The sequence below is a fragment of the Rissa tridactyla genome, chromosome 2 (genome assembly GCF_028500815.1).
Source record: "Rissa tridactyla isolate bRisTri1 chromosome 2, bRisTri1.patW.cur.20221130, whole genome shotgun sequence".
Classification (NCBI taxonomy): Eukaryota; Metazoa; Chordata; class Aves; order Charadriiformes; family Laridae; genus Rissa; species Rissa tridactyla.
The window spans coordinates 9501780-9527198 of record NC_071467.1 but is presented as its reverse complement, the minus strand read 5'-3'; the positions used below and the strand labels follow the sequence as shown (position 1 = coordinate 9527198).

Below are 25419 nucleotides of genomic sequence, written 5' to 3'. Positions count from 1 at the left end.
GGTGAGGTCTTCCACAGTTTATTTGTGGTCGAAAATTGTGCAAGTATGAACGAATGGTTTTTCTGCATAGGTGCACACGGTTAGTAACTCAGAAAAGTCAGATCCAGAGCCCACTGAATAACTATGGTAAGCATTAACTCTTGATTTGAAATGAATGTAGTAAGGAAACACTAACCTTTCCCTTCACCAGTACTCGTATGTAAGTTGGCTGGACATCAACATCAAGCAGAGAAGTGTCCAAGTGTCTTCAGAATGAGATATAAATAAATGAATCAATCTACATTACAGTCCAGTAAATAAGCAGTGCAGACCATATAACTCTTAAATGGTGATTTCACAGCTTATAGAATACAAACTTTAATTTCAGTTAGTAATTTCTATGAAACATTATTAGGATTTAATGTCTTTGGAAGAAAAACATGATCTTCCTGTGTGTTCACAGAATGTCAATTCAAACAATGTCTAAATTCTGTCAACTAAGAATTCAAAATCTCTGTGGAAAATGAAAAGGTCTTTCTTCTATTAATTTAGTGCTTTACATTAATATGAAAATTAATTTATTTGCTATTTAAAATTGTAAAAGTATTTTATCATTTTTCTTTCTGAAGACTTCACTAGTGAATTATAATGAATTCTTCTTTATCCATAGAATTTGCTGGAAAACAATGACCAGAAATACTTTGTATGCCCAGAAAACACAGTACTTTTAAATTTCAGTACTGTCAAACAAAATTTGTGACCTGTAAAAGCTCCACTTTAATATCTACTCTTCATCATGTGACAAATACACTCATGTTTCTGTGACCTACTAGTGAATGCACAAGTACTTATTCCCTATTTCCCTTCTGTTATAAAGTTAATTCTCAGATGAGTTTTTCAAACTTTTTAGTTTGCATTTCTCACAAGGAAGCATAGAATATTACAACATATCCAACATTTTATTGCACCTGAGCGGATTTTCTGAGGCTCCAAAAAGAACATGGAGCCGGCCTCTTTTGGGGGAAATTAATGAGCTTTAAGGGAAGAACGCCTGGCATGAATAGTGTTTCTGTGCTATAAAACTAGTTCAAGCTTTAATCTAACAAGTTCCTATTATGGGTAAATAAGTTTGTGGGTTTACAGCTCTTTCCTGAAGTGTGGGCAAGGCCACTGTACTGCTTAGTAGTATGTATTGTCAAATAGTTATCTGGTTTTCTTGTCATATTTTGGCCTGGTTCAACCAAAGTTCTTCCAGGCAATGTCCTGGCACAGTTTGGGAAATAGCACGGGCCATGGACTTTTTCCAGAAAGAAAGGAAAATAGGACAAGGTTAATGTATTCTGTCTTGGGAAGAAGAAGAATTTAACTAGAAGGACATGAACTCTACTGGAGCACTTGTAGGGCCTGAGAATGGGCAAACCCCACATTCCCTAATATTGCAAATGAAGAATGGAAAAGATTTTACATACATCTAAAAGCACTGGTGTAGAGGAAACCTGCTTGTGGAATGCAGGAAAGATCAATTCCGAAAAGGACTATTAGACTCATTCAGAACAGTCTGAAAGGTTTTTGGTTTATGCAGATTCATTTCTTTGGCACAAACTTCAAGATTGATTCGGTTACCCCCTATGTTATTTGTTTGCCTCTCATTATTTGCTTTCCTCTCATTACAGAGAGGAGTATATTTGAAAAACTGTGTATTAGAATTCAAGAATGGCAAAAATTAAGAGGAAAAAAAATACCGACCTGTAAACAGCAAGATCCAAGATGATTTGGTTGTTTTCTTCATCATCTTTCAAAGAGAAATGAAGCCTAATAACAATAACAAGAAACACCTCCAGGATAATTACAATTGAAGTGAATAACCAAACACTATGGCATAATTCAAATTCAATTGCTAGCAATTTTAGATGAATACAAATATCATGTAGATGTTATGTCACGTGATCATTTTAGAAGCAGTTGCAATTTTCCTCATAAGCAGAAAACAATACTGGCATTTGAACCAAAGTCATTCTTACATTTACTTTCTGTTCTCCCCACCCAACCCGCAAGAAACAAACAAACAAACAAACAAAAAAATACTGCTGAAGGTCGGTTAAAATTCAGATCAGACTGTCAATGCAGAAAGAGAGACATCTGCTGGTGAAATCTGTCTTCTCTGTTAACATCTGCATAGAAAAAATAGTTCCTGCGAAGCCTGGAACTTGGTAATTCTAATCTTATCATACGTTAAAAAGAAAAAAAAAAATGCATCTTTTTTCATAGCAATTAATTTGCCCTGAGTATAAATATCTGCCTGTGCATTTTCAAAATAAAACACAGTTTGCACGATATCCTTGATTCTACAAGCTTTATAATATTTGTTGAAAATGAGACTGCAGATTGTATCAGCTGCATGTTTGTGATCTGCTGGCTGAGTTCTTAAAATTGTGAAAGAATCTTACCAGTTATAAATTGAAAAGAACACCTATTACCACAGCTGTAAGGAGATCTAGTCTAGGCTTACAAGTTCTGCTCATATACTCAAACATTTCCCATGTATTGAAGTAGAGAAAAAACAAAATAAACCCCACCTATAAATAAGAAGATTTTTATAAATTAGTTATTAGTATAAAATTAGAGGGTTTTGCTTAACGTAATTTATCTGGAATATTTCGGTGACATTAAAATCCTTAGATACTTTGGGTTCAGGTAACAGAAAGCAGCTCAAATGTTAAAAGTTTAGATGATACATTTTTTCATCAATCAAAATATTTGCCAGATACACATTTTAACTCTTTGCTCTCCTGTATTCTGACACAGTCAACTTGTAAGAAAGCTTATGGAGATTTTAGTTTATCGGCATTTTTTAACGGAAAACTGCACAGAATGCAAAACAGCTTTGCTTCCCGTTCATGTTTTTTCTCTTCCTGCATCACACATTTTGAGAATTCACTAAAACATGAAAGGTGAAAAAGAGAAAATAATTGTATAATTTTCTAGAGGGAAGTTTAACCAGAATTGTTCTCAGCAGCATGCAGCCATTCCTCTTGCTAACCTTCCAAAAGAACATCAGAGAAGCTTGGACATTGCTTTGGACATTAGACTTTCGCACTGAAGCAAAAACTTTGGAGAATACCATCTGTCTACTTGTGTCTCTTTATTTATTTCTCTCCAATACATTGCCATATTGCGCTGAAGAGCTGTGATATTCTTGTTGAAGCCATGACAAAAACTGCTCATTGATCTGGCTTTACGTGGGCACAAAATTCTAATCCAGAAAACTTGGGTGACACAAACAGGACTGCTACTATCAGCAAAATCTAGAGGACTGGATTTCTTCTAAAAAGATAGCTAGAACTTTATTCCAAATGTCTCTGTTTTTTAGACATGTAATCAAATTCTATTAATGCAAGATGTAAGCTATTTTAGACTTGTATTCTTTGAACTAGAAAATTGTTTAAATTTTTTTTCAGTGAACACATTTTTAACAAAAAAATACATCAATACAATGGTAAGTATCTTCTGGTAATGGAGTAATGGAAAGCACATGGGCTCTTCTGCCACTACCTTTAATTTTCCCTACACCACTGAAAATTATGCACCGATCCTGTAATGTAGGTCTTCAAATTCCTTGAAATTGCATGGATTTATAAATTTTCAAGATTTAGAAACCATTCTTCATGCTAACGACAAGCATGCTCTTAGCTTTGATTTTGCAGCTAAATCAGTCTTAAGATGGAAAAACTTGTTCAGAGGGCAGCAGACAGGTAAGTGACTTTTTGATCAGTCTCCGTTCTCCGGGGAGCCGTTTATAAGGAAACAGTGTTTGCACTCTCTATCTCCTGTTCTCCCTTTAGAAAAGGAAGGCCTCGTTCAAGCAAAACCAATGGTACCGCTATTAGCAAGATTCCACTATTAGCAACATGCTTCAAGAAGACCCTTACCATAGAAGGGAAAAGAATAAAATGTCTTACATCTTTTACAGAAAAACAAGCTTTTCTATCATCAAAGACCTTTACTTACTGAAAACTAATTCTTTCCAGCATCAGAGCATAATTTTAGAGGTCAGTTTTCCCACCAGAAATATAATACTGCAACGAGAATTTGTCAGCCCTCTTATTTTTGTATTGTCGCGTATCTTGGAATAGTTGCCCAAATCAACTATAGAGAGGTTAGCCTGTTTAGCCTCTTAACATTACGTACTTAGGCACATTCACATTCAGAACTTTTCCTTCTGCAGTGACCAATGTCCGAGGAGGCTTCTCTCTCTTTTTTGATTCCCTTAACAAAACAGAAAGAAAAATGGTTTATAATTTCATATTCTATTATTTTATGTCATAGCAAAAAAGAAAGAAGAGGATGGCAAGAGGTAAGAATTATCTGATATTTGATGTTAAGGATACAACTTATTTTAGGAAAAAACCAGGTTATATCAAATGTCCAATTGCACGTTAAATGCATCATGTAAAGATGAGCAAGTGCTTGTAATATTACATCTTACATTGATAATAACTTCTTCTGTATGCCACAATGTCCATTATCAAAGAGTAATATATCAAATTTATGTGGTATAACTTAAGAAATCAGTGACTTGCTTAAACATATGAAATGGGACATTTTTCTAGTTATGAATAGTCATACTAATCATGAGGTATCATTACTGTTAACTTATTTGCAAGCATTTCTAAAAAAAAATTAATCACGCTAACAATTTCTTTTACTGAACAAATGCTTGTCATATCTCTAAATAGCATGTCTATCAGTCACTATTCTGCACTAGTAAATAGAATTATAATGGTGAAAAGATTTTGAGCAGCACCAATTATGACACAGTATGACCAAAATGTGTGCATGTAGATTATTTATTGATGCATCTATTATGTTTTTGTTGTGTTCTTCCTTCAAAATATACAATATATATTACTGGTGGAGACTTTAATCATCACTATCCATGTTTGGATATCAGCAATTAAACTATATCTGACTTTCATTTAGTGCAATGAACAAGCTACCTTAAATTTATCTGACAGAACAAAGCAGATCACTTTAAGATCATTAAGACTTGTAGTACTGGGATTTTCCTGTAAAAATGTTTAGATGATAAGCAAGGAGAGGAAGAGTAAGGAATGTTAGTAACATGAAAAGGAAAAATCTGCTTGCACCTCGGTAAAAAATGTCTATGTTTTCTTTAAAAATACAGTACTGTAATTGTTGCTTTGCATTAATCCACTCTTCAGCTGGTCAATATAGTGTGCATAGCTACTAAAGCACATCAAAAAAATAATTCTCAAAAAGAAAACAGTAATACACTGCTTTTTGTGTTCCCAAATCTATTTCTTACTGTAAGTTCAAGATTAAGAGAACCCTAAAGGTTAATCACTAATGAGGGAAATAAATTATATGAGATTTACAGAATCACAGAATCACAGAATCACAGAATCTTCATGGTTGGAAAGGACCCTTAAGATCATCGAGTCCAACCAGACAACCTACAATCTCTGCCACTAGAGCATGCCCTGAAGAGCCACATCTAGACGTTTCTTAAATACCTCTAGGGATGGTGACTCAACCACCACCCTGGGCAGGCTGTTCCAGCGCCTGACCACTCTTTCAGTAAAGTAATTCTTCCTAATACCTAATCTAAACCTCACCTGCCGCAACTTCAGACCATTTCCTCTGGTCCTGTCATTATTCACTTGGGAGAAGAGGCCAACACCCACCTCTCTCCAGCCTCCTTTCAGGTAGTTGTAGAGGGCAATGAGGTCTCCCCTCAGCCTCCTCTTCTCCACGCTAACCATGCCCAGCTCCCTCAGCCTCTCCTCATATGACTTGGTCTCCAGACCCCTCACCAGCCTGGTAGCTCTCCTCTGGACACGCTCCAGCACTTCCATGTCCCTCTTGTACAGAGGGGCCCAGAACTGAACACAGTACTCGAGGTGAGGCCTCACCAGTGCTGAGTACAGAGGCACGATCACTTCCCTGCTCCTGCTGGCCACGCTATTCCTGATACAAGCCAGAATGCTGTTGGCCTTCTTGGCCACCTGGGCACACTGCTGGCTTGTGTTAAGCTGGACGTCCCCCAGCACCCCCAGGTCCTTTTCTGCCGGGCAGCTTTCCAGCCACTCAGCCCCAAGCCTGTAGCGCTGCTTGGGGTTGTTGTGACCAAAATGCAGGACCCGGCACTTGGCCTTATTAAACCTCATACAGTTGGCCTTGGCCCATCGATCCAGCCTGTCCAGGTCCCTCTGTAGAGCCTTCCTACCCTCAAGCAGATCAACACTCCCACCTAGTTTGGTGTCGTCTGCAAACTTACTGAGGGTGCACTCAATCCCCTCATCCAGATCATCGATAAAGATATTAAACAAAACTGGCCCCAAAACTGAGGCCTGAGGGACACCACTGGTGACCGGCCGCCAAGAGGATTTCACCCCATTAATCACAACTCTCTGGGCACGGCCATCCAGCCAGATTTTTACCCAGTGAAGAGTACACTTGTCTATGCCGTGATCCGCCAGCTTCTCCAGGAGAATGCTGTGGGGGACGGTGTCAAAGGCCTTCCCAAAGTCCAGACAGACAACATCCACAGCCTTCCCCGCATCCAGAAGGTGGGTCACATGGTCATAGAAAGAGATCAGGTTGGTTAAGCAGGACCTCCCTTTCATAAACCCATGCTGGCTGGCCCTGATCCCTTGGCTGCCCTGCACTTGCCTTGAGAGCTCACTCAAGATGATCCTCTCCATGATCTTTCCTGGTACCGAGGTCAGGCTGACAGGCCTGTAGTTCCCCCAGTCCTCCTTCCGACCCTTCTTGTAGATGGGCGTCACATTAGCCACCCCCCAGTCATCTGGCACCTGCCCTGTTGACCAGGATTGTTGATAAATGATGGAGAGAGGCTTGGTGAGCTCGTCTGCCAGCTCCCTGAGTACTCTTGGGTGAATCCCTTCTGGTCCCATAGACTTATGTGTGTCTAGGTGCAGAAGCAGATCATTGACTACTTCCTCCTGGATTATGGGTGGGTTGTTCCGCTCTCCATCCTTATCTTCCAGCTCAGAAGGCTGAGCACCCTGGGGATAGCTGGTCTGACTATTGAAGACGGAGGCAAAGAAGGCATTCAGTATCTCAGCCTTCTCCTCATCATTGGTTGCAACTTTCCCCCCCACATCCCGTAAGGGATGGAGATTCTCCCTGGCTCTCTTTTTGTTGATGTATTTATAAAAGCTTTTTTTGTTGTCTTTAATGTTAGTGGCCAAGTTGAGCTCCAGCTGGGCTTTTGCCTTCCTAAATTAGATCACCTTCGGGGAAAAAAAAGCGTAAAAAAAGATTCAGTCTATAAATACAATGGATTTGAAGAAATAAAAACATTTGAGTGGAGCTACTGGAATGACTACATAAAAACAAATTCTGTCTAAGAAAGATGCACAACTCCTATTCTATCGTATAAATCAGAGCTTTAATGAGGGATTTGTGGGCTAGCAGTTCCTACACCTGAATCCCTACTCTTGACACTTAAATGCAAAGCAAATGAACCACCACTCTGTTCTAAAGACACAGTTCTCAGAAATGCTCCAGGAAATTACTTCCTACTACCTCTTACCTGTTAGTAATCTGTTTCTAGATGAAATCTGTCTGCTCATGTGAACCATTTCAAAGCAAATTCAGTCATGTCATAATCATCAGACTTTAAGGTAACTTGTTTAACTTTGTGCTGAGATGAGCTGAAAGGCCTTGTTTTGGCAAGGCCAAACAGGAGATCCTGTGGACCTACTTTTACGCTTTTCTGATTTTTTTTTTTAATGAACCTGCAAGTATTCACTCATTTAGCAATAGCCAAAGGTGCTCAGTTTATTATCAACTGCCCAACTATAACCCAGTTGGCAAATTTAATGTGTGCTAACATGTCATAAATAGGTTCAAATTTACCATTGGTCTGATTGAGTTAATCACAGAATCACAGAAACTTCAGAGTTTCAATTTTATACTGAAATGAGCATCCTTTTATACCGAGTAACTTACATTAAAGTTAAATTTCACCGGCAAGGATGATTTGAAGTTGTTAGGGCCACTTTTCTGTTCTCACCTTTCTCATGCTACCTAACAAAAATCTCACCACCAAAACAAAATGAACCGTGACAGGATTTTTAACTCCTTTAAATCTGTTGGAAACTGAGAAAATTTCAGAAAGGAATTATTCTTTATTATAATGCTATTTGGACTCTCCTTGAATGCTTAGAGGGAAGTATTTGGAACACATTTGCTTTTGACTAGAGCAAGGCATCCCCAAACACAGCAAGATTCTAAGTAGCTAGAGTCTGAGTTTCACAGTAGCTCTTCTGGGAAAGTGCTAGACCTTGAATTAATAATAGCAACAAGTCATGCAGATTTCCAGATTTCTTGGATAGTTCCCTAGAACTGACTTTTTCAATATTTAGGCTTGAAAAATCTTCTAAAAAGCATGTCCCTAAAAAGAACAGCTAGAAAAATCTCTGGCACAGATGCTGTTATATAAGCAAAAGAAAAAAGGAAAAAAAAAAGAAAAAGACATTGCTTACAATGTTTGTGGAACTGATCAGCCAGCAGCAGTAAAATAACTTCTTTTGCTATCATCTGCATTAATTTTCCATGGTCAGCAAAACAAGTGGCAACTTTAGAAAGATTTAAAGGCTTTTCAGGGGCCAGACATCTTCAGATCCACCCATGCCAAATAGCAAAGATAATGTAAAGAATCTTATTACTCAGGACAAATATCTTTGATAAAGTATGTGAAAAAATTTCTAAATCACATAGAAAAGGTGCCTGAAATGCCACTTGTGCAAAAATTTTGCAGCTTGGCCGATAGGGCATTTATGTAATGCAACCTGCACTCCGGATAAATGTTTTTAGCAAGAATATTAAACATTAAACTACACAAAACACATTAGTTAGATGGCAGAAAAGTGCAACTTTTAAAGTCCATAAAATGGAGTTGAAAAGAGAAATTATATTTAAAAACTCTATTTGAGAAAAACAAAATAAAAGGTTTCATAAATATCTTTTAGAAAATAAAATGCACAATCTGAATATTTTATTTAGATTTTATAAGTATATTTGCACTGGCAACAGGGATTTAAACTGCCAGTTCTCATATTTAATGTGAAGCAGTCACCTCCTTCTACTCTGTACCTTTGAAAAATTTCCCTTCCTGAAGTCATAGAGTACATTAAAATGAAAATGTACCTTGTATTGTCTTTAGCTCTCCGTTTTTCTTCAATATATCTGTGAGTTTCTAATCTAGTCTCTGGAGTATATGGTGTAGGCTCCTCCCAAAATCTTCTGTCTTCTTCATCATCTTCAGCTGTTCTCCATGTTTCTTGTTCTCTGTCTCCTTCTGCCTGATGGTTTTCTTTGTTCTGTAGAGAGTCTGGGCTACACAAGACCATACGGAATATTATCCCAATGAAATGAAGGAAGACTAACAGTACTTGCTAATGAATTCTTCCAATAATATTTTTTTAACCCAATAATAACAGTTGTATAATTCCTACCAAGAACAGTATCTTATAGATTTGGACAACATTCTCTGCTCTGCTTCTTTCATCAATCAACGAAACATTTCAACATAATGTTTTTCATTGACTTTATTAAGAAGTGATCCTGTGGTTATGCCTAACCCTCTGAAAACCCTGATAGATAGTTCAACAGATTTAATTTCAGGAGCAGAATTTTCAGATACCCCCACAACTTTCAGGTGAAAGAAAACCTTCAGTCTGTGTGATGTTTAAGTATTCCCAATATCAATCAGCAGCAGATTAGACATTTTATAGGGTAGTAACATTTTACTTAGGCATTTCCTGAAGTGTCATCTTAGAACCTGGATCATTTTTCCCCCTAGCTCTAAGCCTCTGTAATCTTCAGAAATTCTCTATCAATGTAGAGAGTAAATTAAATTTATATTACATATGTGATCTGTGAGGAGAAAGTTCCACAGCCAGCCCCATGGATCTTAGTCTCTATTGTGTTAAAAATAAGATGGATGGCAACTGCAGTGGAAGATGACCCCAGACAAAAATCCTTCTGCTATCTAGGTAATTGGGTGATATTAAGCGAGGAAGTGATATTAGGTGGAGGAAGTACAGAAATCAGCATTCCATAGCCTTTTGCATCTCACAAGATCTGCAATATTCCGTTCCAGTCTTCATATCTAATAACTCTAAAGCAAAAGAAATTATAGGCGAACAGCTGCTTTCTCTGGAACCCCTCCATTACCTTAAATAACAATTTCCAGCTGTTCTCCTGAAAGAAGCTATCAATTACACTATTTTGGCACCCAGACAATTTAGCTTGGAGTTTTGGGACAAAAATTCTGTACTGTCTGCAGGTCAGCAATTAATTATGTTTGTAATTAATTATATTTTTCATTAGAGTTAGCATGCATGAGGAAAAATAATTCTGCTAGAATCAACAATAAAGATAAAAAAATTAAGTGGAATTATATAAACTATATTTTAATGAGGAAAAATAAAATTCATAATGAAGGAAGAGATGAATGACTTTTACTCACAAACTGTTGTTTCTTGCTGTTACCTGTCAAATTCAAGCTTAGATTTCATTTGTTTTTCTTTCTTGTCCTTTCTTTCTTGCAGTCTTCTTTGAGCCTCTTCTTTTTCTCTGGCTCTTTTGAGAAGGTAAGCTCGTTCCTGTTCTCTGATTTTCTGTTTCACTTCTGGATAATTTTGAAGTGCTTGAATCCTCTCTGAACGTTCTATTTCTTTACTATCCAAACACTTCCAAAATGGAAAAAAAAAATCAATATAGATATATGAGAAATTTTAAGTATATTCAAACCAATAAATCCATTAAACTGTAGGTTAATTTTGAAAAATTACTTCCTGTATAAAATTAAAAATACACCTTTGAAACTTCAATAGCACTACGTAAATTATACTGTATTAAAAAGAAGTACAATAAGTTGCTATTCAGGTCTGAAAATGGTTTTGTGTGCCTGACGGCTGCATTTTGCATTTTCCAGGAATTTCAGTTGGTCTTATTAGACTATGCAGCAGAGAGGGTCCCTTCAGCCATTTCTGATAGTTGTCTGACCTTGATTCAGCTCATGGAATTATTACAAAATTATTTACTTTGATGTGTTAGTTTATTGCCAACTAAGTGAGCTGAATATACTCCTAATAAGTTAAGCAAGCGTCTGTGCTTCTCCAAGGGAAAAAGTGTGAGCATAGTTCAGGACTGGGACTGCCTGTTTCGATGGCAGGAAATCGTTACCTCAGAAAATCATTACACAAAACCTCAATCTCAAAGTATCTATTTACAGTCAATGCGATATGGTGCATTTTTACATCAATTTCTATCTTTCTACTGCCTTACACTGTTGGTTTGGTACATATTGTTGGTATGGAACCAACAACCTGGTAACTTTCTTCAATCATGAAAATAATTTAAAAATACATTGTGTATATAAAAACAAATGAAAAAAAAAGCCAAAACTGTACAGTGTTTTTTTTTTTCAGAACTTTAAGATTCTCCAATGAAAATGACAGAAAAGTTAACAAATGAATGTGGTTCAGTCAGAATAGAAGCAATTTATTATCACATTATTTACTGTAGTCACTTATTCTTCAGAATAGAATTCAATGTCCTGTGGACAGTAAGAAAAAGACACCTAGTTATCCTACCACAGGCATTTATTTTCTTTGAGATTAGTATATTCAGTCCACAATCCTGGTTATTGATTTGGAAATAAATTTACTTTTAAAAATCTTACTTTTAATTGATGAAGAGTTGCTACCACGTATTGCCTATAACCTTCAAATTCAGTACATGGGTTACCCACTAGAAACAGTTCATTCAGGTGTATATTATATTTTAGGGTTTCTATACTGGAGAGTTCACCAATGAAATTTGCTGTTAGGTCAAGTTTCTTCAGTTCTTCACAGCCTGGTTGAAAAAAACACAATTCAATTTGTCCATAACATATATGTACATGACACACACACCCACATGCACAAATGTACACATGTACACACTTGGATATAAAACTGTCTGCATTTGTTGTCTGTGTACTAATTTCATCCTACCAGAATACATCTCCTGCAAGCCACACGTGAAAGAGTGACTCACAGCTTAAGTTTATGAGGTCACAATATTTATAGAAAAAAAGAAAACCTCAATAAAATACAAAATAGCAAAACTTATTATAGATTTAATCTCTATCACAACTTTGTGGTCGGTGCTGGTATACTACATGAGCTATTAAATGTTTCATTTACGGATAAGTTAGATTTCAGTTTTAACAGTCTGATTGCCTTGGCACCCCTCCTCAACTGAGTCTTTACTGTATGGCTAAAAGAGTGTCTAATTGCTTCAGGAGAGCAGGATCAATTATGGGTTTCATTTCTGTGTACCGTGAATCTTAGGTAACATTATTCAAGTGTAAAGATAAGGTTATCTAAAAATTCACTCCAAGACAAGATGAGGTTTTCCACTCTATGGACTCAGCTATTGTTGTAAATGCTTTATCACCGTTTAAATTAGGAATACCACTCAGAAAATGTTGTTTGTTAACCAAAACCGATTCATTATAAACAGAAACTCTAAATTAGCTAACAAGATGCTCTGGAAAATCTGGATCCAAAATTTATCAGCCTCTCCTTTTATCATAATCTCCCCTTGATTCATAACCTTGACTCTAAGAGTAAAAAAGTTTAGTTAAAAGCAACCTCAACTTCGGTGCTCATGATTGTATTCACTTCTTTTCCTTTGCAGGTCTATTTGGCAAGTATTTTATGCATAATGGATCTGCAAGAAAATAAACAACTCAAAATTATTTATTATGGGATTTAAATAACCCAAATTTTTGCAAGGCTCACTCCCAAAGTTTATGACTCCTAAGCAAATGACGAATCACAATAATAAATAATGCTGCCTGATAGAGGAACTTAAAATTTACTGGCATAAAAACAGATGCAAATTTCTCAAAAAATTGCAAAATATGTAATGTACTACCTATTTCTTCAACTGTTACAAATTTGTGTTTAGCCTATTTGCTTATTTTTTTAATTTGATTTAAGCTATCCTCTTGTAGACTTAAAACAAAACAAAATAAAACAACAAAAAACCACCATTTTTTCATTGTTCCCTTGTCAAGGTGGACATTTTAAAGATTCAGCAACTGGCCTACTCAGACTCAAGAAAGAGAAAGAAATCAAGTAAGAAATTATTCAAGTGATAAAGAATGTGTTTATGGGTGGCTCTAAGTCCTAGATTTTGATCTTGGGAAATGCTAGATCTGTGCACATGCAATTAGCTGGAATACTACGTCCAGCTCTGGAGCCCTCAGCACAGGAAAGACATGGACCTGTTGGAATGGGTCCAGAGGAGGGCCACAAAGATGATGAGAGGGCTGGAGCCCCTCTGCTATGAGTCCAGGCTGAGAGAGTTGGGGTTGCTCAGCCTGGAGAAGAGAAGGCTCCAGGAAGACCTTATAGCAGCCTTCCCCTACTTAAAGGGGGCTTATAAGGAAGACAGGGACAGACTTTTTAGCAGTGCTTGTTGCAACAGGACAAGGGGTAGTTGTTTTTAAATTAAAAGAGGGTAGATTTAGACTAGAAAGAAGGAAGAATTTTTTTACACTGAGAGTGGTAAAACACTGGCCCAGGTTGCCCAGAGAGGTGGTAGATGCTCCATGCCTGGAAACATTCAAGGTCAGGTTGGACGGGGCTCTGAGCAACCTGATCTAGTTGAAGATGTCCCTGCTCATTGCAGGAGGCAGGGACTAGGTGACCTTTAAATGTCCCTTCCAACCCAAACTGTTCTATGGTTCTTTTCTATGATTCTATGAATTACAATGGTAGGATAGAGGATTAAACACAGAAAAAATGGAGCAGACTTCATGCAATGACAGAGAAAATGACCATCTGAAAAACTCTTTAAAAATAACCCAGACTGCCAGTTCAACCTCTGCACAGAGTAGAACCTTCTTGTGTCTGACACTTGATTGCTGAAGTGAAGATGACTGCTGAAACGTTACACAAGAGAGACTTTTCACAGCCTGCATAGCGTTAAAAAAACCTGCATTGCTCCAGCTAATCTGCATAACAAATTATCTTATCTTTAGAGCGGGGAAATACAAATTTCATGAAAAAAGCGAATTCTTGCCTTGCAAAGTATTAAAGAATAGAGCTATCATAGCTAGCAATACTGACAAAAGAGAATACAAAAAGCAAATTAAAATACATTTACAGAAGTTCGATGACAAAACCACAGTGGTAGGAAGCATTTGATATAAAGAAGCATTTGTTGAAACTCTGCACAAAAAAAGGCTCTTCCTAAGAATCAAGAAAGTATCTCTAGTGGTGGACATACTTAATGGCTTCCACCCTATTTTACCCTCTTTTAAGTCACAACTTAAGTGTTTCAAAGGGCAAAATGGTTTGTTTAAAACCTGACCTTCCAGATTTTCAATTCTTTCAATGTTGTTCAAAGCTACATTTAAATATTCCAGCTTCTTGAGTTTGCCCACGTTTTCTGTAACAAAAGAGAGATCTGTTATTTCAGTTTTCTTGTAAAGGGCATTATCATTTTACTTGCTCACTTGACTTCAAAGAAACAATAAATCAGAAAAAGAGGAAGAACAAATCAGAATATGTATCAGATTACTTGGCATTAATATTTTAATATTAATGAAATACAAAACAGAAACACAAATTAAAAAATAAAAAGAAATAAGGGAGGTTATGAACACATTTTTTATCACAAATCCATAAAACACTTATATCATGCGAGAGGACTGGCCAAAAAGCATGGTGAAACATACCATCTGTCTGGAAACTCAGAAAGGATCCAGCCATACTTAGTCAAGCTTTATAAAATTAGACTTTTGCACTCATATATATAAAAAAGATTGGCTTCTTTAGTATATATTTAATTTTTAAAGATCTTTTATCTACTGGGTTAATACAAGAATCCTCCTCTCCTCCCTTTTTAAAAATTTTACAAATAAGGATTTATATGGCTTCAGTATGAACAAAAAAAAAGCCTCCCCCCCTCCCCCCCCAATCTGGAATCTAATCTGGATTATTTTTGCCATGAACTATTGAAATTAGCAGGTTCACAACCTGTGGGGTTGTGTAATAATGGCTAGCATTTCCTCCTTTGAACACAGAGCGGGGATAAAGAGGGAATAGGGTAGCAACAATCTTCGTCAGTGCCCCAAAGGTCTGAAAAATGCCAATACCCCTTGAGATACATGACACAGGTCAGCCCTACATCTGAGATGAGATACATAGTATAACTTGTGTCACATTTCAATAATTTCTCGCCAATAACCAGGTGTTTCAAAGATCTGACTGGAAAACCTATCCAATGAAGTCATCAAGTTTACCTCAAACTCTTAATTCACAAGCCGCACTGATTAACTGCTGTATAAACTGCCCCTGCTGAGACAAAGGAAGAAATTCAAGCAGGGGGAGCTTTATCTAACCAACACAGATCATGTCTACAGCTGAATTAGTTGTCTAGGATCCTCTATAATCAATAAGGAGAAACAGGCTCTTCAAGGGGCAGTTTGTCTTATCTTAATTTGTCTGTCTAGAACCAGTGAACCAAATCATGCTCAAAAATACACCTTTTCTTCATCACTGCTTATAAAGGGAGGCTTCAGTAGCTGTCTAAAACATAGAAGTCTAAAAGTGTGGTGACGTGAATCCTACCACTTGGTTTACTAAGACCTTGGAGAGACATTTTCTTCATAATTCACAAACATGATGAAATTATTTTCTCAGCAAGGACCTGCGCAGCTTAGGTTGGCTTTTAGTTTTTCTTACAATATTTCTGTAACGGCAGTGCCTGTACACATGAAAATGTGGGAGAGACAAGTGTTGAAGCCAAAGGCATCTTGTGGGTTTTTTTCCATTTATAGAAAAGAACCAGGACTCATCGACACAGTGGATGCCTTGCAACTTGCTGTCTGATTAGTAGGCAAGCGGGATCTTGAGGGCTGTGTAAAGGTTTTCTTTAAGAGGAGAAAAGACACACCCCATGAGAGTAAATAGAAACCATTCAGCTATAGTATTTTGAAGTGTGCTTGGAAATGCTGGGTGCTCTGCACGGACGTGTTGGTAACCATTGGGAAGAATTATGTCTCAAATTCAGTACTTTGTAACACAACCCCTATTGGAAACCCTTTTGATCACTACTTATATAGTGCATTTTTTTCCCCATTTGTTACTAAGGCAGTATCTTGGAAAGCTGTTACATTATACAAGAATATATGAAGTAGGAAGTTGCCCACTTTTCCAACTCCTAGAGCTAGAGTAACTTAAGATAAAAATTGAATGTCTCAGAAAAGAGATTGCTGAAAAAACCTTGTGTCCAAAAAGCAGTAATTTGAACTGTAACATGATATACCGCAGTAACCTAAAGGAGGTATAAGTGTTGACAAAAGAACAAGATGAAGTCTTGTGCATTACTAAGGACACAGTAACAGAGAGAAAAATGAGTTCTTTTAGTCCCATTTTTGATGGGGCAGAGCAGCATAAAGCAGTTTCAAAAACCTTATTATCTCTGGGAGAAGATTCCTCTAAGAAATGCAGATGTTACCAGTACAGATACTTCCTAGGGGTTTCCTGATGAGCTCCTGAGAGGATTTTAAGCCTTTGCCTACAAGTCCTGAGCACACAATTTCACCCTAAAACTATATTTTTGTCTTCCTCTTAAGGAACTTCAAAGAAATATGCTAATATAATTCCTGAGCACTTTTGACTTCCCATTCTTCATCTACACACTGTGTGTAGAGTCTAAGCTTTTCCAGCCCAAGGCCTGATGTCATATCTTTAGAGAGCCTAGCAAACACGTGAACCTCTACCACAAAACACAGACCATAGGAAATTATAGCTTCTCCTGTCATGCAGGATGACCATTGAGACCTCACTGTAAAAAGTTGCCTTTCTGCACAAAAGCAAGCATTTTATCTGAATGAAAATTATTTCAATGTTAACAAAAAAGACCGTTAGTATAAAAACCGAACTTAAAAAAGAGCATGAGGAGAGCTAGTCCTATGATATCACAGTCCACGGCATACGCTAAATGGTCTCCCTGTTTGCCACAAAGACAGGATATTTAAGTTATAGCTTGATTCATGAGATTTTAATTAATAAATGGTGTTCCACACTCATATTCTAGTGACTTGTATCTCCGTATGATCTTTTAAGTTAAAATTTCTCTTTCAAATTTCTGAGCTTCTTAGAAATACATTAAAGAGGCAGGGAAAGTAAATCTTATAGGAGCAGATCCACAAACAACTTCTCTGCAGTTACTCACCCTGCATTCCCTTAAAGTATAACACAACAGACATACTTTTCCTGATTTCAAAATTCTGCATGTAAAACCATTTAAAAAGAAACACATCCAGAAAACACTTACCAATTTTTGGAATTAGATTATTCTGAAGATAGAGAATTTTTAAATCTCGACACCATTTGTCAAGATACTCTAGTTTTTCTATTTCCTGCTGATGTAAAGAGATTTCTTCCAGTGAAAAAATTTCACAGTCGTTATGTTCTGCACGTCTTCTAACGAGATCTTCAGTGACTGAAAGAAACATTAGATGTCATGTCTCCCTTTAGTCATTTTCCACCACCTGACTTATGAACAACTTATAAAATCATTATAATCTTTTGTTGTACCGTAGCAAATACACAGCCGGTAGGAACACCACCACCACCAACAACAAAAAATCTGCTAGAAAAGACATCAAGTGCCAAGTAACTTCACCCCGATCTGCCACAGTAAACAGCATTTGTGAAACACGCTACTGTCACCTGTAGCATTTACAAAAATCCATATGAAAACTGCTGAATCTTCCATAAGACTGTGACACTACCCCTGCAGAAATCAATCCAGCATCCATTATTTTCAGCATAGCTTGGGTTGCAGATTGATTCATGTAGACAAGCAATGGTGGTTTATGCTCTTTTATTTCCTGATGCCAGATGTTAACAAAAAGTAAACTAGCTACGTATTCTTCTGCCAGCACAGTGTGCACGGGAATAAGCACGATGAATGCTGAAAGTGGGCAGACATTTTTCACTTTTTCAGTGCTTGAGGCAACTCCATAACTAATTCATGCTTATAAATGTTTACATTAGAATGAAATTTAATCCTGGGTATTTCTTAAGCACTACCAGCTCATTAGCAGCCCAGCAAAGGAGTCTCAGGGGCTAAAAGACATCAGAGACTTGGGCTCAGAGTTTTCACATAGTAATATTTAATGCCAGGCAATCTTTCAAACAGTGAAAAGGCTCTGTATAATGAAGGTAAAGAAATTCTATGAGAACCAGTGCTCACTCTTTAGCTAGACGTTATTACTTCGTTTCCAGCCCACTGCACCAAAAAAGCAGCAGCATTTTCCTCTCCTTGACAAGCAGTGAACTACAGTGAAATACTGATTAAAAAACTAGGGTTTTCTTAAATTAGCATAGGTATTTTCTTGATGGTTAATGCCAAAAAAAGACTAGCAAGCCTTTCAAAAAGACTGAAGAAAAATAAGTAAAAAGAGGAAATATACAGAGGACTGTGAAAACAAATTGTTCCTACCATGCATTAATTAAAAGTATTCTTTCATTGCTTCTTTGTCTCAGGGACAAACCTCTCAGGGAGGCTTTGTGAAATCATCCAGTTTTATTAGTGGTCCTCAAATGGCTGCACACATTCACACAGACTGGTCTGCTACAAGCTGGGTAAATGACATACCAATACAGCCCAAACCTGCATGTGTCAGTGTAGCTCCTCTATTTACAGCCTTTGGGAAAAAGGTGAAACTGGCTTTGCATCTGTTGTATTATTTACAGATGAGCAGGCTTAAATCTCCCTTCTATTCAACATTTTCATCTAACGCGATTTACAGAACTATATAAAGGTGATATTGATGTTGATGTAAGAGAGGACCTTATCTACACATTAAGAATATTGGGGAAGGTAAGTGTCTTTTTCTTTTTTAATCATGTTGGGCAGGTTCATTGCATCTGAACAACCATCTTCCCTTCAACAGCCCATTGATTAAACCTGATTAAATTAACAGAGAAAACAGAAAAAAAATGGCAATAATCGTGACTAAATATTTTAGTCTTCACAGAAAACATGAAAAACATCGGCATATATAATAAGTTACTTCGCAAATCTTCTGGAAATTAAAAAAAAAAAAAAAAGGCCTGGTTACTAATGTGTTTGGTGGCAGATCTTCCGGTGCCAGCTTTTCCAGTACAAACAGGTATGTTTGAGCAAGAAAACAATATTCCACAATCTGTGTACATAAACTCTGAAGGCAACATTATGCTCTATACCTTTTATGTAAAAAGAAGTCATACAAATTATTCCAGACAGTTTTATTACAGACGGATTTCCCTTTGCTGATGAAAAGAAAATTGAAGTGACTGTTGCAGTGATTATGCAAAACCTCCACTTTCATTACCAGGTGGTTTTGCAAAGCAGAGACAACCATTCCCAACAGATGCTACTGTGGAGCTTGAGAGACCCATTTTGAGGACCTGCTGCAGGGAACTGAATGAATATTTGACATTTTATATGCTATCTAGTTTATTTAAGAGGAATGAGGGAAACAAACTTGTAAGAGAAAACAACAAATTATTTTTTTAAAAAAAGCTTTACCAGGACATTGAAAAAACACATTGTAGCATTACTTCTCACTGGGAAGTTTGTTAACCAGAATATCTGATGTGTGCAGTAATAGGAGAAAGGATCAGTGACCTGAGAGATCACAGCTACTCCTGTTTTCTCATGAACACGGGAGGAAGTAAGAGATGGCATCAATCAACTGGAGATAACAAATCTTGAAAATCTTACAGCTGGACTTCCAAAAGCTACATGCTTTACTCAAAAAAGAACAGATATGAAGGAAAGCATTAAAGAAATGGAAAGAATAAGCAGGTGGACAGCTGCAGGTATATCAAGAAATGGTGGAGGCACCTGTGTTTCAGAAAAGTAAAGTATTCAACCATTATTTTAAGACTCAAATTCATAGCATGCTGTTCAAGATATGAAGCCATTCTCCTTTAGGTAGTGCCTGCTAAAAGGGGGCGTCTGCCAGCTTCATGCAGAGGGAAGGAGTTCCTTTCCAAAGCACTATTTTGGCACAGCAAGGGACTGACAGTCCAGTGACAGTATATAACCAAAATAAATTACAGGGAAAAATCACAGATAAAGGGAACTCCTCGGAAGCTTTTTTCTTGACTGATAGGTATGAGCACTCAGTATTTTCTGGTCATACTGCTTTACCTCTAAAAGTTTAGCAATTCATAAGTAATAGTATGGTGTATTTTAACCTTATACAGCGTTTTTTTACGTGTCTGATCAAGTGTCTGCATTGGCTACTTCTACCTAAAAAAAAAAAATTATCATGTGATGTTGAAAATTTATAATTTCAGGGAAAGGCTGGCGCTGACAGCTCTAGGCCCAGACACAAGCCATCCCGTTGAGCATCTCCCCACACACTGGGGGGTCCATGCCGGGACCACCTGTGCTATGCTGGGTGGAATGAAATGGGTTCCTATTCCCAGGAAGGAGGGAGACCAGTTAATGCAGCCAGGCGAGGAGAGCAAGGAAGCAGGAAGGGAGAGGGCTGTGGGGGATGGCAGGGAAGGGGGGCCAGCGTGAGGAGAGGGAACATGGTGGCCAGGGAGTGGGGCACTTCCTGGGGAGGGGAGATGGGCTGCCAAGGGTTATGGGGAATGGAGAGGAAGGGGGGCCAGCGTGAGAGGGAACACGGTGGCCAGGGAGCGGGGCGCATCCTGGGGAGGAGGACAGGGTCCCGGGGGAGGGGAGGAAAGCGGCTCTCGGCGACACTCACTCCGCACCATGGCCGCCCCTCAGCTTCCCGCCGCCGCCATTACAGGACGCCGCGGCGCTGCCATGGCAACGGGGCGGGCGGGAGGCGGCGGCGGGCGGGCGCTGCTGTGGGCCGGGCCGGTCAGGCCTCTGCCGCCGCGGAGCCGCTGCTGCCCTCCGTCCCAGCGGGCGGAACTGCCTGTGTGCCCGCCTGGGAAGGAAAATGGCTTTTGTGTCATCCAGAAGTAAGATTTCTATGACTCCGGCTGCTCCTGACCCCTTTCTTTGGCTGGGCAATCCTATATCAAGTGCCTCTTCCTCAGGCATGTTTCTTTCTTCTGACCTTTGGATAATACTTTTGTCCTCCTCCTGCATACCCATCAGCTAGTTTGCCTACTGCATTTTGGGCTGAAAGCATTTTTTCTGTTGTCTGTGGAAGCTCTGTTTCCCCATGATTCATAGAATCATTTATGCTGGAAAAGACCTTTAAAATCATCGAGTCCAACAATTAACCCAGCACTGCCAAGTCCACCGCTAAACCGATGGCGACTCAACCACTTCCCTGGGCAGCCTGTCCCAATGCTTAATAACCATTTCAGTGTAAATTTTTTTCCTAATATCCAGTCTAAACCTCCCCTGGTGCAACTTGAGGCCATTTCCTCTTGTCCTGTCTCCTGTCACCTGGGAGAAGAGACTGACACACAACTCTCTACACCCTCCTTGCAGGTAGTTGTAGAGAGCGAGAAGGTCTCCCCTCAGCCTCCTTTTCTCCAGGCTGAACACCCCCAGCTCCCTCAGCTGCTCCTCATAAGACTTGTTCTCCAGACCCCTCACCAGCTTCGTTGCCCTTCTCTGGACCCACTCCAGCACCTCAGTGTCTTTCTTGTAGTCTAATCAAACCTAAATGTCATCTCCTACTACCAGGAAATTCTCATATAAGTTTAAATAAGGCTGTAGGATTTTTTTTTTTTTTAAAATGATCAAATTAACTTATTAAATCGTTTACCTCTGATGTAATACATGGAGCTCCCCACAGCCACTCTGCAAATTTCTCATTGTGTTGCTATTTAGAGGATTGGAGAAAGGAGGTGTCAGCTACTAAGTTTTGTGGCGATAACGGGGCAGAAAGGAGCAGAAGTAGTTTATCCACTTTAGTTTAACTCATAGTATTTGTCCAGGCCTGTCAGACTAGGTAAGTAACAAATCCTGAGGGCAGGGATGTTCATGTAGCTGGTTGGATGGCACCACCATGTGGCCCACGGCCACCCCGCAGAGCCACAGAGATTAAAGAAGGGCCACTGGCCAGGCCTTCCGCTGCTTACCCATTTATTTCATATTAAATTGCAGGCCCCTTCAAATAATGACTGTTATAGCTGCACCTTTTGCCAGTACTATGCATTTATCACTTGAGAGCATTGCTCGTAATCAAAGTAAATCAATTTCAAGACGAAGAAAAAAATCCTGTTCTTGCTGCGTCCACTATTTTAAATGCTGTTTCTACATTGTATTGCACAGAAATAGCTGTGTTATTGCGTTAATGTAAAAACAGAGGGTTTTTTTCGCCACTTCTGCAGAGGTTCCATACAATAGTTCTGAAGAAAGAAATATAAAATCTTCAATTAATTAAATTTCAATATACTAAGGTGTGGCGGGTCAGCCTTGGCTAACTGCCAGGTGCCCGCCCAGCTGCTCTCTAACTCCCTCTCAACAAGACAGAGGGACAAAATTCAATTAAAAGCTCATGGAATGATATAAAGACAGGGAGATCACACAGCAATTACCATCATGGGCAAAACAGACTCGACTTGGGGAAATTAATTTAATCTATTGCCAATTTAACAGAGTAGGATAATGAGAAATATCAACAAATCTAAAATCACCTTCCCTCCACCTGTCCTTTATTCCCGGCTCAACTTCATTCCAAACTCTTGTACCTGTATGTCCTGATTTAAACCACACTTATTTATAATCAGTGTATATGCAGGTCCTGGTTTGCCAAAATTGGTTAAGCTGCAGGATTACTTGTCTGAGCAGGTAACTTCTCAGTTGTGATAAGCATAAAAGAGGTATTCTGTGTATACCAGTGACTGAAAAGCTCTCAGAGTGTATTTGTTTTCCTCTTGTGAAGAACAGCTTTGTTTCTGACTCAGGACTAAACTATTCAGGAAGTCAGAAAGCAGTACTTTGGAGCGTGTGTTTGCAACACGCTTGTCCTAACCTGGTGGCTTAGCTAGATGGCAGAAAGCTAGATGCTGAAGTAGGATAATCACACTGGTTTCTTGTCCTTTTTAAAATTGCAGGCTCTTTAGAATGAATCCTATAATCCGTGACCTTGATTTATTGGGAATAATGACATAATGACAAAGAGTAACATACCATCCTTGAGTATCCAAGGCCTTGTGCTAAGACCCTTGGATGCTCAAAATCCAAGACTGTCATTGCAATACGGCTCTCCAAGTTGTGCCTTATTGTTTCTAACTTCCAATATACTCCGTTCAAAGGCTAAGAGGTCTGCCAGATTGTCTTCTTGCCCTTGGGATTCCTTGAACCCTGACACAGTTTCAGCAACAATGTCCTTTTGAGCTTCACGTTTGCCATGTAAAAATTCAGATAAGCCCAAATGTTTTTAGCCTTAGCAGCATTTTAGATTTTACGTGCTCAGAAGAATTTTCTGATGCATAGAAAGAATGATGATTCATAAATCCAGAACAGACGCACATGCTCTCAGCACGTAGACCTACGTGTGAGCTTCATTGAACAAAAGGTTTGCAGCCCATACAACTTCAACATAATATAAATATACGAAATTTGGTGTAACTTGCAGGTATGGTGTTGTATAGCTTCTCAAGAGACTTTTGCATTCATTTATTTTCAAATTAAATACAAATTTTATATTTACATATCTTGACCTATTTTGTTCATTATTTTTATGCACTTATTTTTCACCCAAATTATGTACTACGGGCTTTAAGTAGCACAAGCCCGAATTCTTAGCACGAAGTGATGTACATGAAAGAGATATTTTATGATCCACATTACAAACAGGAGAAAGGAGTTGAGAAAGAAGAAAAAGGGTCCCATCTGCATTTTTTCCCCAAAGAAGTTCACTTTACTGCCTTAATACACTATAAGTTTATTTGTTACATGCGTAAAACAATGCAATACAAAATATATTTCTATGTCATAACAAAAACAGGATTTACAGCATTTTTATTACAGTGCATCAGAAGTATTTTGAATATGTGTTCACTCCATCAGTACATACTCATGTAAGGTGCTACAGCCCCAGCAAATTGATATCCGTGGACAAATCTTAGCTGTTAAAATGCTGCAGGTCAGAGTCTTAGGTGGAATCAGCTGATTGATACCCACCCAGAATCTGAACCTATGTCTTTCTATTTATTTCCTATTAAATTATTATTATTGGTTTTTGTTTTGTTGTTAGGATTTATAATTATTGTTGTTATTATATTCTCTGGTGGTAATAGTTACATAGTAACTGTAACAAAATGAGGCTTTCATGTTCACACCAAAGTACCAATAAATCCTCTTCCAAAGAGCACACAATCTACAGGGCAGGACATAACCTCACAAATAACAAATTCATTGAAATATATGTAATTCCGAACAATAATCTTCATTATTGACAACACCCTCAAACACAGGAAGAAATGAAAGCAGGAACTTCACTGATATATAAATGCCAGAGATAAGGAAAAAAAAAAAGCAGCATAAGAAACCATAAAAAAGAAATAATATGAAATGAAGTAACAGTTTTGATCAGTGTATATTAAAATGTACAAAGAGTTTACAAAACATTGCAGCTAATTCACAAAAAAATACATCAAAGAGGGGATTCTGCAGAACTGGACTAAATAGCCGTACCTGTATTCTGTACCAGTGTGGTTTACTCCATATCATTGTTAATCTTCTTATGGTTTGGCTTCTATAAGTAATGCTTTCAGGGTAAATACAAAACAGACTTGCTCACAGACTAGGATCATTATAAGCTAAGGGATGCCATAAATATCATCGTGCTTGCTGCTGTTCCCTTCAACACGAACATTCCTCTCTATGCAGAACTATGTGATATATACTCAGGAATGACCCTGAAATTCAGCTGAACAGAGCAAGAAATAAGAGTATAAGACAAGGTGTAGTGATAAAAAAATAAGAGTAACGAACGGTATGAGATAATGCACAGGGGATTATAAATCTCTATCTTGAAAGTCTTTGATTCTCTTTTTCTAAATAAGGTGCTATATTAAAGAAGAGTAAGAGTTTAATCATTGGGGACAGAAACATAAAGTTCTAGTTGTTTTCTCTGTTTGTAGATGTGTCAGTTAATCATTAATCAACAAGTGGTTGATCTACTTTGCTAGAATTACATTTCACAATTATCCTAGGCTTGATACTGTAGTTAACAGAAGCTGCCAATACTAAGTACCTCTGAAAGTCTGGATTTAAACATTTAGGTTAAAAAATGTCGTCTTCAATTTTTCATCAGACAGATCCTGGCTTCAGTTTTTCATCGAACGGGATTGACCCTGTTATTGTGCCTCTTTTCAGAGAAACAATACGAGGCTTGCTTTTATGTCCACTGGAATATACGGAAGGGAACTG

General features: G+C 38.0%; 1 protein-coding gene across 1 annotated transcript in view; it reads right to left on the bottom strand.

Annotated features, from left to right (window-relative positions):
* Positions 1-25419, bottom strand: part of DNAAF11 (dynein axonemal assembly factor 11) — a 57667-nt gene that overhangs the window by 18132 nt on the left and 14116 nt on the right. Inside the window, exons 6-13 of the mRNA XM_054192467.1 lie at positions 17377-17544; positions 14404-14481; positions 11720-11892; positions 10525-10724; positions 9178-9366; positions 4168-4245; positions 1726-1791; positions 176-245 (exon numbers count right to left, since the gene is read on the bottom strand). Of these exons, the coding sequence (XP_054048442.1) occupies positions 176-245; positions 1726-1791; positions 4168-4245; positions 9178-9366; positions 10525-10724; positions 11720-11892; positions 14404-14481; positions 17377-17544 (1022 nt within the window). The remainder of the gene's footprint in view (positions 1-175; positions 246-1725; positions 1792-4167; positions 4246-9177; positions 9367-10524; positions 10725-11719; positions 11893-14403; positions 14482-17376; positions 17545-25419) is intronic.